A 14,284-nucleotide genomic window follows, 5' to 3' on the forward strand; every position below is an offset into this window, starting at 1 on the left:
AAGTAAGCTGCAGCCCAGCAGCAATAGTTTTGGGCACAGCACCGGCGGGGGGAAAGCAGCAGGGCAAGTAAGAACACCCTCCCTGCCCCTTAAAGCCACCACCACCACCAGGGAGTGCACGAACATCTTTGGGCACATCCCTACCGCACACACGTGGGGGCCATTTTAATGACATTTGCACCTAGCAATTTGTGTGGCCATGCAAATAGCCTCCACGTATGTGCAAAGGTAACTAAAATGGCCTCTGCATGTGAGCAGAGGCCTGAACCAGGCTAGAGAAGGCTCGAACCAGGCTGCCATCGGCTCTGGGGGAGGCTGGTAGGAGTGGGGGGAAGCCACCGCCACTCCTGCCCTACCCACATTCGTCACCACCACTGATCCTTCTTGTAAGTACTCCTGTCTCCCCTCCCACCCTCTCTAGTTCTAAAGAAGCCCTCCTGCCCTCACCAGTTTCTCTTTTAACAGTAGACCCCTGAACCAGACTGAACTGGTCTGGTCCAGTTCAAACTTGGACCGGCACCACCTTTTGGGGGCTGAGCGGGTTCAAACCTGGACCACTCAGATCCCCCTGGTTTGAGTCAAACCAAGGTTTGAACCGGACCGGTTTGCACACCTCTATTCTAAAGTGGCGGTGCATTAATTTGCGTGTTCATTGCAGTGTGCTAACTTTCATATGATTGAAAAGCCTTTATATCATTTATCTGTCTATTGTGAAATGACCAAAAAACTTTCTGATTATAATTTTACCTCTAATATTAAAATAATAACTGAAACATTTAATGTACCTTGTGCACAGTCCATCATAGGGTTAGGTATATAGTTAAGCCCTGTTGATTTCAATATAATTTCAATTCACATAAGTAACTGAACTGTGGTTATTGGCCATAACATCTTCAAATCATCATTCTACCTCTATTATAGAAATTCTCTACCGAATAATCTGAATCTGAATTCTCTACTGAATAATCACATCCTGATCATTTAAAAAAATAACAAGAGTTACAAACCTGAGATAACTGGTTCTTTGAAGCACAATTTATCCCTCCAATCACAATCATATTTGGCATTAGTGGTTTAGGATAATCAGCAGCAAAGTCTGCTCTCATCAGCCAAACAGATCCATGACTTAAAAGTTCGGTGACAGTCACATCTCTCTGAAGGAACTCTGAGGCGAGACTTGAATAAGGAGTGTAGACAAAACTACAGAGGAAGAACTCTGACATGTACAACAGCAGGTTTTTCACACGCTGGATAAACACCATATGATCTGTATTTGCTGAGAAAGTTCTTGGGACATAAGAAACAGGGCTTGGACACTGGGCAGCCGTAAAGTCTAAACCACATGGGATTCCTCGCAAGAAAAATACAGAAGGGATGTCAAGATATTCAGCAACTATTTGTCCACAAGGCTCCATAGGGTCGGTTAAAAGAGCATCAAATTTGCTTTGAGCAAGATAGTTCATCAATTCTTGGTTGTATAATAAGTGTTTACAAGAAGATAGGAACATGGCAGATGTTTCTCTCAGTCTCTTGTATATTGCAACAAACCTAACTAAAAAAGGAAGCTCTTGAATAATTTCCTTTGTAAATGCATGAAAATGTTCATCCAGCTCTTCTTTTGTGAAGGGCACTGGAAATGTTTTCAAAGTATAAATATCATCATCTGATGCTTTTATGTGCATATTTATTTCAGGTGCAACAGTAACTATTTCATGTCCATTCTGCTTAAGCTGGTTCAGGACTGGTTTCATGCTGAGCCAATGACTTCCATCCATGGGTACCACCAGAAGTTTTCCACCAGCAACAAAATTCAAGGAAGACAGGAGAAGCAGCAGTGCATCAAACTGATGAGAATGGAACAAAGGAGCCATCTCTCTCTCTCTCTCTCTCTCTCTCTCTGCAGGCACGTTATGTCCTTGTGTATGGACACCTCACCTTATGTAAAGTTTGCCTTCTTTGCTCTCTTCAAAGTATATATTTAACTAAAAGCCAAGGCTTCTAGTTAAACATTTACTTTGGGGAGGGGCCATAGCTCAGTGGTAGAGCACTTGCTTTGCACTCTCAGGCACAATCCCATATATCTCCAGGATATCAGATAATATATAATATGAATAATGTGAAACACTAATGTGAAACACCAAATAATGTGAAACGCTTTCTTTCTTTAAGAGCCACTGTCAGAGTAGACATCACTGGGTTAGCACTGGGGATCCAACTTTGTGGTAGTGTTGTTGGAGTAAAAAAACCTCAGCCACAATGGTTAATGATGGGATCTGTAGTCAAATAACATCCGAGGATGGGGGGGGGGGACCCCTGGGCTAAATGAACCAGTGATATGATTCAGTGTACAGGAGAACCCCATTATCCATGGGGTGTGTGTGTGTGCAAAACCATGAAACCGCGGATAACGTGGCATTAAAATCAATGTAAATTGGGGGTTTAAGGTATCATTATTATCTATATATTTAATTCTCCTGGGTGTGCCTTTCGAACGTGCATCCCGGCAGCCCAGCTGATTGGCTGGGCTGCGGGGGCGCCTGATTGGGTAAGGTACACCCAGGAGAACAGCGGCAGTGGCGGCCATGGCCGCTGGCGGGCCGGCCTGGCAGCGATGGGGAGGACAGGCCAAGGAGCGAGGAGGTGGCAGCGCGGCGGGCCCCGATACTGGGGTGGGGGTTGGCAGGCCCGACAGATGGCGGCAGCGGCTCTCGGCGGCCCCCGCTGGCGGCGGCGGCGGCGGCTCTCAGCCCAGCGGTGGGCCCGCCCATGGCGGCATGCCGCCAGAGACTGCGGTGGGGGGAGAGAGGTGGCAGGTGTGGCCCGGCCGCGGAGGCGAGGCGGTGGCGGGCCGAGCCGCGGCACTCGGCCGGCCAGAGACTGGGGTGGTGAGGAGAGAGGTAGCCGGCCCCAAAGAGTGCACAGATGCTCTGTGCAGGGGTCGGCTTGTTAATTATTATTTCTTGTTTACACAGTCAGACAGGTGTTATTGACTGGTTTGTTTTATCCAGACATCGAGTCCTTCCCAAGGACATGGGATGGCTGAATTTTATTGTCAATGTTGTTGCTGTTATAGATATCATCGCAGAATATAGGCTGTTCCCAGTAAAGCTGCTTTTTGTAATTGGCTGATGGTGATTTCTGTGGCCCCTATGGTGTTGAGGTGCTCTTCAAGGTCTTTTGGAACTGCACCCAGGGTGCCAATTACCACTGGGATTATTTTGGTCTTTTTCTGCCACAGCCTTTCAATTTCAATTTGTAGATCTTTGTATTTTGTGATGTTTTCTTCTTCTTCTTCTTCTTCTTCTTCTTCTTCTTCTTCTTCTTCTTCTTCTTCTTCTTCTTCTTCGTATTAGTATTACATTTATATCCCTCTCTTCCTCCAAGGAACCCAGAGCAGTGTACTACATGCTTGAGTTTCTTCTCGCAACAATCCTGTGAAGTAGGTCAGGCTGAGAGAGAAGTGACTGGCCCAAAGTCACCCAACAAGTATCATGGCTGAATGGGGATTTGAACTCTGGTCTCCCCGGTCCTAGTCCAGCACTCTAACCACTACACCACACTGGTGTAGGCTGTGTATGATGGAAATTGTGGCTGTGCATGATGGAAATTGTAGTTCAGCAACATCTTGAGTACTGCAGGTTGGGAACGCCTGGCCTATGCCACAGTTGGAGCACTGGTAGCACAGAAGGTAAGGCATTGGTGGTTATAAGCATGTGACCTGCATTGCTGCAGGTCACACACTTGATTTGGTATTTTACGCTGATCATGGTGGTGTTCCATGGGTGGGGACTCCTGTGATTTCCCCATTGTCATAGACGGACCACCATTTGGTTAAGGTTGGGATCACAACCACTTCCCACCTCCGCAGGGGCGAGGGGCCTATTAGAATGGTCCGCCCGAAGAGGTTATTGGATCCAGTAGGATTCCAAGAAGCCTTGGAAAGATTTAATGTTGGTTTTGATGGTGATCTTGTTGATGCCCTGGTTGAGAACTGGAACACCTTGCTCACCAGGGCAGTAGACACAATTGCTCCTAAGTGTTCCCTCTGACCCGCTTCAGAATTGGCCCCTTGGTATACGGAAGATCTACGGGGGCTGAAGTGACAAGGTAGGTGATTGGAGCGCAAGTGGAGAAAGACTCGACTCGAATCTGACATATTATGACACAGAGCACACACAAAGATCTATGCTCAGGCAATACATGCAGCAAAGAAGCAATTCTTTTCTGCCCATATTGCTTCTGCGAGTTCACGTCCGGCTGAGTTGTTCAGGGTTGTGAGAGGGCTAGTATCTGCCCCTCTCCTCGAACCAGAATTTGGAACCATATCACCCGCTGTGATATGTTTAATGAATTTTTCGCGGACAAAATCTCTCGGATACGGGCCGACCTAGATGGAAACTCCACAATTAATTTGATGTCTGAACTGGAAGTGTCCAATAATTCCTCTTATACGATTCGACTAGATCAATTTCAGTTTGTGACTCCTGAGGATGTAGACAAGCTGCTTGGATCGGTGAGGCCTACCACTTGTTCTCTTGAACCTTGTCCAACATGGCTTATTCTATCTAGCAAGGAGGCTGTTGTAGGTGGCCTGGTAGAAATCATAAATGCTTCTCTGAGGGAGGGCAGGATGCCTCCTTGTCTTAAGGAGGCAATTATTAGACCTCTTCTAAAGAAGCCTGCACTAGATCCCTCAGAGTTGAACAATTATAGGCCTGTCTCCAACCTACCGTGGCTGGGCAAGGTAATTGAGAGGGTGGTGGCCTCTCAGCTCCAGACAGTCTTGGAGGAAACTGATTATCTAGACCCATTTCAAACTGGTTTCCGGGCGGGCTATGGGGTAGAGACTGCCTTGGTCGGCCTGATGGATTATCTCCAATTGAGAATTGACAGAGGAAGTGTGACTCTGTTAGTCCTTTTGGACCTTTCGGCGGCTTTCGATACTATCAACCATAGTATCGATGTACCATAGTATCCTTCTGGAGCATCTGAGGGGGTTGTGGGTGGGAGGCACTGTTTTACAGTGGTTCTGCTCCTACCTCTCGGATAGGTTCTAGATGGTGTTGATTGGAGACTGTTGCTCTTCAAAATCTGAGCTTAAGTATGGTGTCCCTCAAGGCCCCATACTCTCTCCAATGCTTTTTAACTTCTACATGAAACCGCTGGGAAAGATCATCAGGGGATTTGGAGCTGGGTGTTACCAGTACGCTGATGACACCCAGATCTACTTCTTCATGTCAACTTCTTCAGGTGATGGCATATCCTCCCTAAATGCCTGCCTGGAAGCAGTAATGGGCTGGATGAGGGAGAATAAACTGAGGCTGAATCCAGAAAAGATGGAGGTACTTATTGTGTGGGGTCAGAACTCCAGAGACCATTTTGATCTACAGGTTCGCAGACTGGGAGTACTCCTGGATCCACACCTCTCCTTACTTTCTCAGGTTGAGGCGGTGGCCAAGGGTGCTTTCTATCAACTACGGCTGATACGCCAGCTGCGTCTGTTTCTCAAGATCAACGACCTCAAAACAGTGGTACATTTGTTGGTAACCTCCAGACTTGACTTCTGTAATGCGCCCTACGTGGGGCTGCCTTTGTACGTAGTCTGGAAACTTCAGTTGGTTCAGAATGCAGCAGCCAGGTTGGTCTCTGGGTCATCTCGGAGAGACCATGTTACTCCTTTGCTGAAGGAGTTACACTGGCTGCTGACAGGTTTCTGGGCAAAATACAAAATGCTCGTTATAACTTATAAAGCCCTAAAAGGCTTAGGTCCTGGGTATTTAAGAGAGTGTCTTCTTCGCTACAAACCCCACCACCCACTGAGGTCATCTGAGGAGGTCCATCTCCAGTTACCGCCAACTCGTTTGGTGGTCACACAGAGACGGGCCTTCTTGGCTGCTGCCCCGAGATTGTGGAATGCGCTCCCTGTTGATCCTCCCCATCTCTGGCTATTTTTAAAAAACACTTGAAAACGCTTTTTTTAACCCAAGCCTTCTCAGGTTTTTAATTAAAAAATACTGTTTGTTAATTTTATGGTTTTTAATTATTGTATTGTTTTAACATTTATATGTGTGATATGTTTACAAGTAACTGTTTTAACTTTTTATGAATTTTAATTGTTGTTAGCCGCCCAGAGACATATGTTTTGGGTGGGGTATATATTTAATAAACAAACAAACAAACAAACAAACAGAGATGTGCACAAAACCGGTTTGCCTAGTTCAGTTCGAATTCGAACCAGGTTCGAACAGGAGGGGGTGGTTCGGTTTTGGTTTTGTTCGAACCACCCCCTGGTTCGGTTTGAATTCGAACCAGTTCAAACTGATTTGAACTGGTTTGGACCAGTTTGGACACCCAAAAATTGGTAGGATGGTAGCTGGCACCCAGGGGTACCTGTCACCCAAACCCCAAAGCAATCAGACACTCGTATGATTTTTTATGAATTTTTGAAAATTATTTTTTTTCATAGGATGTAATGGGACTCGAACCAGCCCATTATTCCTTATTGTGGAGCACCCATGGGTACCAACAACCATGCAAACCCTGAAGCAATCAGACACCCCTATGATTTTTTATGAATATTTGAAATATTTTTAATTATTTTTCTCATAGAGTATAATGGGACCCGAACCAGTCCATATCCCCTATTGTGGAGCACCTAGGGGCACAAAAGTGGGGTGGGTGGTAGACAGACAGGGGTACCTACCACCCACAAAACTCCAAGGCAATTGGACACTCCTCTGATTACTGGTGAATTGTTGAAGTATTTTTGAATTCCTCCTAGAGAATAATTAGGATTGCAACAAATGTATAGCTATAGAAGTTTAAGGTTTTTCTCCATAAAGAAGCACGGAGGTGTCAGCAAATGTATAGCTTCACGTCGGGGGCAAAGGGGTGGCCTAGAGCAGTGTGGGGTTGGTGGTAGTGCCAGGTAGGGGCAAGGAAGCTACCTGAATTTTTTCAAAGGATTTGGGCAGAGGGCTGATTTTTGGTGAATTGTTGAAGTTTACGCGTCTTTAAGGTTTTTCCTCATAAGGTATAATGGAGCTTTCAGCAGCCCCATAAGTGCACTTGGGGGGTGCTGGGGTGGCCCAGAGCGAGTGGTGGTGTAGTGCACATAGGGTGCCAACCACCCCCATGGGTTTCTAACCCATGGGGTACAGGGTTCTGTTGTTTCTGAGGTATTCTGAGTGTAGATTCTATGATAGCAAATGAGATTTTCAATGACACACTATGAATCTGCTCGAATTCGAACCGGTTCGCACATCCCTACAATCAAACAAACAAATATTGCTGAGAGCTCTTGTTCAATATATCCCCCACCCCAGAGCCTTGCACTCATTTTGAGTTGGATTGGTGTGATGATTAGCTTGTTTTATATTGTCAGTCAAAATGAATTTAAACTTAGGAACTTCCTCTGGAGAGAATTTCTAAGGATGGGGCTATGGAATGGAGTAAAGAGGTGTCTATAAAATTTGAAGCTAACTGACCTAGCTGGAGGGAGCCAGAGTTAGATGCAGATAGGAATGGTTAGGTGAGAGAGAGGATATCTGGTTTGGGTCCCTAGAGTAGGACTGAGGGTGGAATTGGGAGGTTGGTGGTTGGTTGTACACACCTGGAAATATCTCTGCAAATCAAGCTTGACTATCACTTCATAAATTCTGGGAGTGTATGGTTATTAAACACAGGTTATACAGCCAGAGAGGTTGTGTCCCAGGAAAAATGCTGAACATCTAAATAAGCTTAATAGACACTTGCAGTATCTTTACAGTAAAGCCTTTGTTGACACACTGACACAATCTTATATAAGTTTGGAATACCAGATTGAAAGATAACATGTGGTGTATTGACTAGCAAGTAAATGCTAAGGTTACTACTTTCAGAAACCATTATGTGCGTGACCCTAAATTGTAGTGAACAAGAAACCACTGGAGCTATTGTAGAAGAATAAAGTTATTTTCTTTGGTTTAGAATTTTAAAACTGTTTCAGCTATATCTACTTCTCTCAACATTACCACTCGGGCACAATACCAAAGTTAGTGTTAGAAACCCAAATTAGGATTTAATTTGGTGATGGCAGCGTAATAAAAAATGAAGGGTTTAAAATAAATAAGAGTCACAAACATATTGCTTGTTTTTAACATCTATATATTTCAAACACTAATCTCCCAGTTCCAACTTCAGGTGGGCCCTGACAACTGGCTCAGAAACAAACTGAGCTATTTCCAACCAAACTGGAAAGCAGCTCGGATTATTTATAAGTCAATCCAAATTTGTCTCAAATTCAGCACATCACCACTCACCACATTCTCATTAGTTCTGATGCTGGAGCGGACCACCAAAGCAGCTCCAACTGTGCTCGGTCTCACACGGCAGTCTAGAGAGTTTCACTTCTCTGGTGGTAACTTCTGTTTGACCCTTACTACTCACCCTTTCCCTGCCATGGGGAGATCAGCCAGGTCGTGATCCTGGTGACCAGATCACTGATCACCCCAACAGGGAGAGGGGAGGCAGTTACACATAAAGGGGCTGTCCAGGAGTAGACTGACAGGTGGGCTGTGCAAACAGGCATCCTTCCTGAACCCTGGGGTTGGATTAGGAAAATGCCTGAACTCCAGGGCATGCTGGACACTTCAGTCTAAGGTGCCTCCCATACTGGGGGCAGTGCCTGCACCCACAATGGGCAGGTGCACATCCAGGGAGAGAACAGGGATGGACTGTTCCCTGCACACAGCCACTGTGAGTTAGGCAGCTGGCAGAAGGTGAGGAGAAAGCATCCTTCCAGCTAGCTTAGCACAGAGGAGTATGCCCAGCCTTCAGTTTTCCCCCTCCATCAACTTGGCATCTCCTCCCCGCTTCAGAACCAATCAATTGGTCCTCCAACTGATTTGAACTGTTTCCGGTGCCTTTCATGGGAGTAAATTTGTTGAGGGGACTTTGGCCTAAGATAGAAACAGAAAGAGGAAGCCCCTTCAAACTGAGGGCACCATTGATGAAGGGGTGTCCAGGGACTACCTATGCAACCTTTCCCACACCTGTCTCTCCACCTGTCACACAAGAACAGATATACCCCTTGCCTCCCTAAGTGGGCAAGCTGCATTCCATGGCACTGGTCCTCTCACTTCACTGGCGGCATATGTCAGCGGTGTGTGAGGCTGCTTATCTCTGCTGCTGACCATGGCATGCTGTGCTGCAGCTTGAAGTGTGGGTCAGTGTGGGAAGGGCATGCAAATGGAGCCAAACAGTGTTATGTCTGCATGGCCCTAGAGTGTGGGCAGGCATGGTGGTCCACTCTGGGTGCAGGTATCCACAGTGGCCATGCAAGTGGCTGTTGCTGGTGGCTATCTTATGTTTCTTTTTAGTTGTGAGCCCTTTGGAGACAGGGGGACATCATCTTGATGTATTATTTATTTTTCTATGCTTTGAGAATTTTGTTGAAGAGCGGTATATAAATATTCATAGTAGCAGTAGGTGAGGGTGTATGGTGTGCAGGTAGCCAGACTGGTGAGAGGTGCAGGTTCACATGATCATTTGATTCTGGTTGTGGCATCCAGGGTGGTGTCTCATTCAGATCTGATCCTAACTCAAATATCCTGATTAACTCTGTAGGACTTAGCCAGGATTCCCACTGCATGTAGGTTCACATGATTACACTAATGTCGGTCAACCCCATTTATCCAGGATTAACATGGTTGTGAGAATGCAGCCTTAATTTTATAGTTCTGTATTGTGCAACACAGGCTGTAAAAGCAGTCATTCTGATATATAAAGTGATGTAGTTGCACATTCAGACATGCAAGTACTCTCCATAATAGCCCCCACAGCCACACTCAGACAGCCATGCCCCAAAGCCACGCCCACCCTAATGGCCACATACCCTACTTAGACAGATGCAATAATTTGGGAGTTCTGTTACAGGAAGTCAAAGATAGTTTCCTAATCCTAGAGAGCCTCATGTGGTTATTTACTCAGAAGAGCACTCTGGATTTTCAACCAAAAAGCTTGGAGGATACTCCTTGTAATAGAAAACAGGAAGAATAGTAATAAAATCAATTTAGTCCAATATTAAATTGTCTAACAAACTGTTGGAATAGCAAGAGCAGCATACTATTTCCATTTAGAAAGTAAAGAACGCTGCATCACTACTGACACCTTGGAGGAAAGAAAGTATGGAAAGTAGGAGAAAGTACAGAAGTAGGAGGAAAGTCTTCCCATCCCTGCAGCACTATACCACTAGATGTAAATTTGTTTTAATCAATAAGAACGAAGATAGTTGAGGCTAAAAGGTTCAAACATGAAAAGGCTGAAACATCACAGGAATGTTTCATCAAGGTATCATGAGAGTACATGATCATGTTTCACCAAGATACATCACGATAGCATGAGATTACATTATGTTCACTTCTTTAAGTGTGACATATAAGCAAATTCACTGACACCATGGTAAATTTCAGAATGTTCACAATGAATTGTAATGGAAGATGTAATAGAACTATAATATTCAATCCCAATTCTGCTTTTTCTCTGTATTCAACTTCTAGGGTACTGGAGGTTTGTAAGCTTTTAATAAGTAATCACATATGGGCATGCATGGATGTTATTTAAAGGTAAAGTGTGCCATCAAGTCTATTTTAACTCCTGGTTCCCTCAGAGCCCTGTGGTTGTCTTTGGTAGAGTACAGGAGGAGTTTACCATTGCTTCCTCCTACGCAGTGTGAGATGATGCCTTTCAGCATCTTCCTATAGTGCTGCTGCCATATACATACATATATATATATATATATATATAGAGAGAGAGAGAGAGAGAGAGAGCGCACATATGCATATATAGCAGCATAGTCTGGGAAACATAAGAGCAGGGATTTGAACCGGCAACCTTCTGCTTGTTAGTCAAGCATTTCCCCACTGTGCCACTTAAGGTGAGCATAGATGGAATTTAGCTTCATTTTATACAAGCAAAATTTATCTCTTACACTTACATTCATGCCTTACTAAATCACTTTCAACAGTGTTTCAACAATTGTGGTATCCCATCTAGATACCAATTGGAACTTGGCCTGCTTAGCCGCTTCACAAATAGAATCCCATCAGGTGACTGCTCTTTTACATTATGAGCTGCTTTAGGGTGACTTTAGTGCGGAAAGATGAGGAGTCAATTCAATCAACCAATCAATCAATAATGTACTATAGTATATACCTAGCAATATTTATTGCAGGTCAATTTGATCCTGGGCACAATTACATGGAAGTAAACTTCATTGGCCACATCTAGACTAGTTAGTCATCAGTGAGACAAGTTCCTCATGGGACCTAATTATAATGGGACTTAATTGTTACTAACTTAGTCCGGATGCTGCCCATAGAATCCAATGGATAATCTTAGGTAAGTGTGCATAAAATTGCAGACTTACTGTTTGCAATGCAGTTTTGATTTCTTCCAACTGATTTGTCTGAATTCTTTAACTTGATTAGTAACATTTTTGATGGTTTCTTTATTATGATGATAATATAGAGATAGCAGTCCTGATTGCCATCCACCATGTTGTTATTATTTCTTAAGCATATCCTTACGTATACTTTTATATCACACAGCCTTTCCTATTAAAATGCAGATTTTTCCTCACATAATTTTACCAAAAAATAATGGACATACCTGTGTCAAGATCTTTCCTTCCTCACAATTGATGCCTCCTATGAAAACCATGTTGGGCATAAGAGGCCTGGGGTACTCAAACACAAAGTCATAACGCAAAAGCCAGATTGAACCATTTCTGTAAAGTGTTGGTAAGTGAATGTCTCTCTGAAGAAATTCTGATGCAATGGCTTGATATTTGTTATAGAGTGTCTTAAAAAGTGACGTCTCTAAGGAATTAACAAAAAGGTTAATTACACGTTGTGTGAAAGTCATTTGGTCTGTGAATCTGGTATAGCATCTTGGGACGTAGGAAGTAGGATTTGGAGATTTACAAATTGCATGCTCTAAGCTGCATGGGAATCCACGAAAAAAGTACACTGAAGGGATGTTGAGATATTCAGCTAGAATGACACCACATGGCAAAGCTGGATCTGTAAAAAGTGCATCAAATTTGCTCTCTTCCAGATACTTTATGATTTCTTTGTTCTTTAGAAGGCTGTCACAATTGTAGAAAAACATATCTATTATATACATGTTGTTCCGATATTCTTTAAGAATCGTGAAAGGAAAAGAGACCTTACGAAAGAGGTTTGTAGCAAACTTTTGAAATCCATCATCAAGGTCTACCTGTGTATATGGCACCGGATATGTTTTCCGCTTGTAATGCTTTGATTCCTTTAAGAGCAAATTTGTTTCTGGTGCTACCACCACAATCTCATGTCCTTTTTTGCTGAGCTTCTCCACTGCGGCACGCATGCTGAGCCAGTGACTTCCATCTTGAGGTATTACTAACAGCTTCTCACTTTCAATGAAACTGAAGATGGCAAGCAAGGAGAGAAGCGAGAGAGCCAAATGGTCAGGCTGCTGAAAAAGAAAACCCATGTCTGTGCTTGGAAAAATCTCATCAGTGAAAGAAACTTCTTTGCATTGTGTCTTTTAAAAATGAAATAAGCCCTGCACTATTATAGCGGCTTTCTGTCCACTCCATCTTTGTTAATCATTAGTTTAATACAATTTGCTGAGATAGCTTATCAAAACAATTCCCTGAGAATGTTTGCCCTGAAAATGTAACATCAGGTGAAGCAGTGAAGAAAGGACTGCAGCAAAAATTTGGCAAAAATTTATGCAAAAGAATGCAGAAGCCTGTCCATTAAGAAACTATTAGATGGACTTTAGTAAGAATAGAGCCCAACTGCATAGAGTTTAGGTAGTTTCACTCCCTAACCCCTGCTCCAGTGCAAGGTCCCAGTAGTCACTGCCACCACTTTGCTTCCAGAGAGAATTCAGAACTGGTCTGAACCAACCTTTGGAGAATCCTTTCTGTCTCAGTGGAGCAGGAGTCTGGCTTGGTTCACCCCTTCTGTTACATTTCCCTTTTAAAGTAGTTCAACTGAGTGGCCAGTGTTCGTTCTCTCTCTCTCTCTCTCTCTCACACACACACACACACACACACACACACACACACACACACACACACACGCTGAGATGGTTCTCTCTAAAATATTACTTTAACACATTCTAAAGTCTAAGCAAAGCACTTACATATCTGGGTGACGGGTGGCCCAGTAAATAGATGGAAAGTAACTAAGAACATAACACAGGCAAAACAATACTTTTAAAAGAATTTCTCAGGTAAAGCATCTTGAGGGGTGCTGCATGCCTTCCATCAATCAGAAGTAGGCCACAAGGGCTCAATTTAACAGCTCCTCAGCCAATGAGAGGATGAGTTGCCTCAGTGGACAGAGGTGACTTTGAGGCTGCCGCCTGTCCATAGTTGAAAAGGTTTTCCAGTTACCATCCCCACAGGGGAGTTGAGGTCCAAAGTGATCATTTCTTCCTGCACTAGACAGGATTAGGGAATTGATAATGGGCAGGTCTGGTGGATGCTGTAAATGTGGTGCTCTGGCTTTCAGGATAATGGAGGCTAAGTCCCATCTTGCACAGGGTTCCTTTACAGTGAGATTCATATTAGCTTTGCTTAACTGCAAAAAGAGCAAGCCCAAACTTATGTAGATTGTCCAGAGGCATAACTAGGGAAAATGGCGCCTAGGGCAAGCACTGAAATTGCGCCCCCCCCACGCCCCCTCCCGTCCAATCATCTGACATGCTTTTTTCCAGATCATCATAAATTACTGCAATAAACAAAAGGAGAAATCAACACTAGGTACAAAGATGTGTGATATTCTCAGTGCCATCTGCTGCCAATATGTGGCAATCCACAAATAAACTGTTCCCCTACCCCCCAGGATAGAATAAAAGGAGTTTGTAAAGAAATAGTTTATCCACAGAAATTATGATCTCTTGTAGGCATGGGTGAGGGCCAAGCACCTTCCAGACAATTCACTCCCCCCATGTTCCTTGTGTTAACTATGAAGAAAAGGTACTTTTAATATACTCAAGAGTATTTTATTTATTATAATCAATTCATCTATAACACATCAATAAACAGAACATTTCCCTATGGGCTCAGTTCTATTGATGTTTAGGATGGGAGCATGATGAATGAGAACTATACTGTTTTTCTTTCTGATAACACATGGTGGGACAAAGTTCGTATTCCCCGAAATGTACTTTATCCTTCCTGTGTGCCACCTGATATATTTTTTTCTGGTCCTTTCTCTACTTGTAGATAATAAAATTATGCCCAAAGAAT

At 43.8% G+C, this 14,284-nt stretch overlaps 1 protein-coding gene across 3 annotated transcripts in view; it reads right to left on the bottom strand.

Moving 5' to 3' along the window:
- The window catches only part of LOC128339545 (UDP-glucuronosyltransferase 1-6-like), a 72,374-nt gene extending 59,811 nt beyond the window's left edge, over window positions 1–12,563 (bottom strand). For 2 of the 3 annotated variants that reach the window (XM_053283677.1, XM_053283675.1), the window contains exon 1: window positions 11,650–12,563. In XM_053283677.1, the coding sequence (XP_053139652.1) occupies window positions 11,650–12,513 (864 nt within the window). In that variant the 5' untranslated portion in view covers window positions 12,514–12,563. Of the gene's footprint in view, window positions 1–1,007; window positions 1,877–11,649 lie in introns of those variants that run through there. The other variant, XM_053283674.1, reaches the window with a different exon arrangement.
- Window positions 12,564–14,284: the final 1,721 nt, after the last annotated feature.

Source organism: Hemicordylus capensis, chromosome 1 (assembly GCF_027244095.1).
Source record: "Hemicordylus capensis ecotype Gifberg chromosome 1, rHemCap1.1.pri, whole genome shotgun sequence".
NCBI lineage: Eukaryota > Metazoa > Chordata > Lepidosauria > Squamata > Cordylidae > Hemicordylus > Hemicordylus capensis.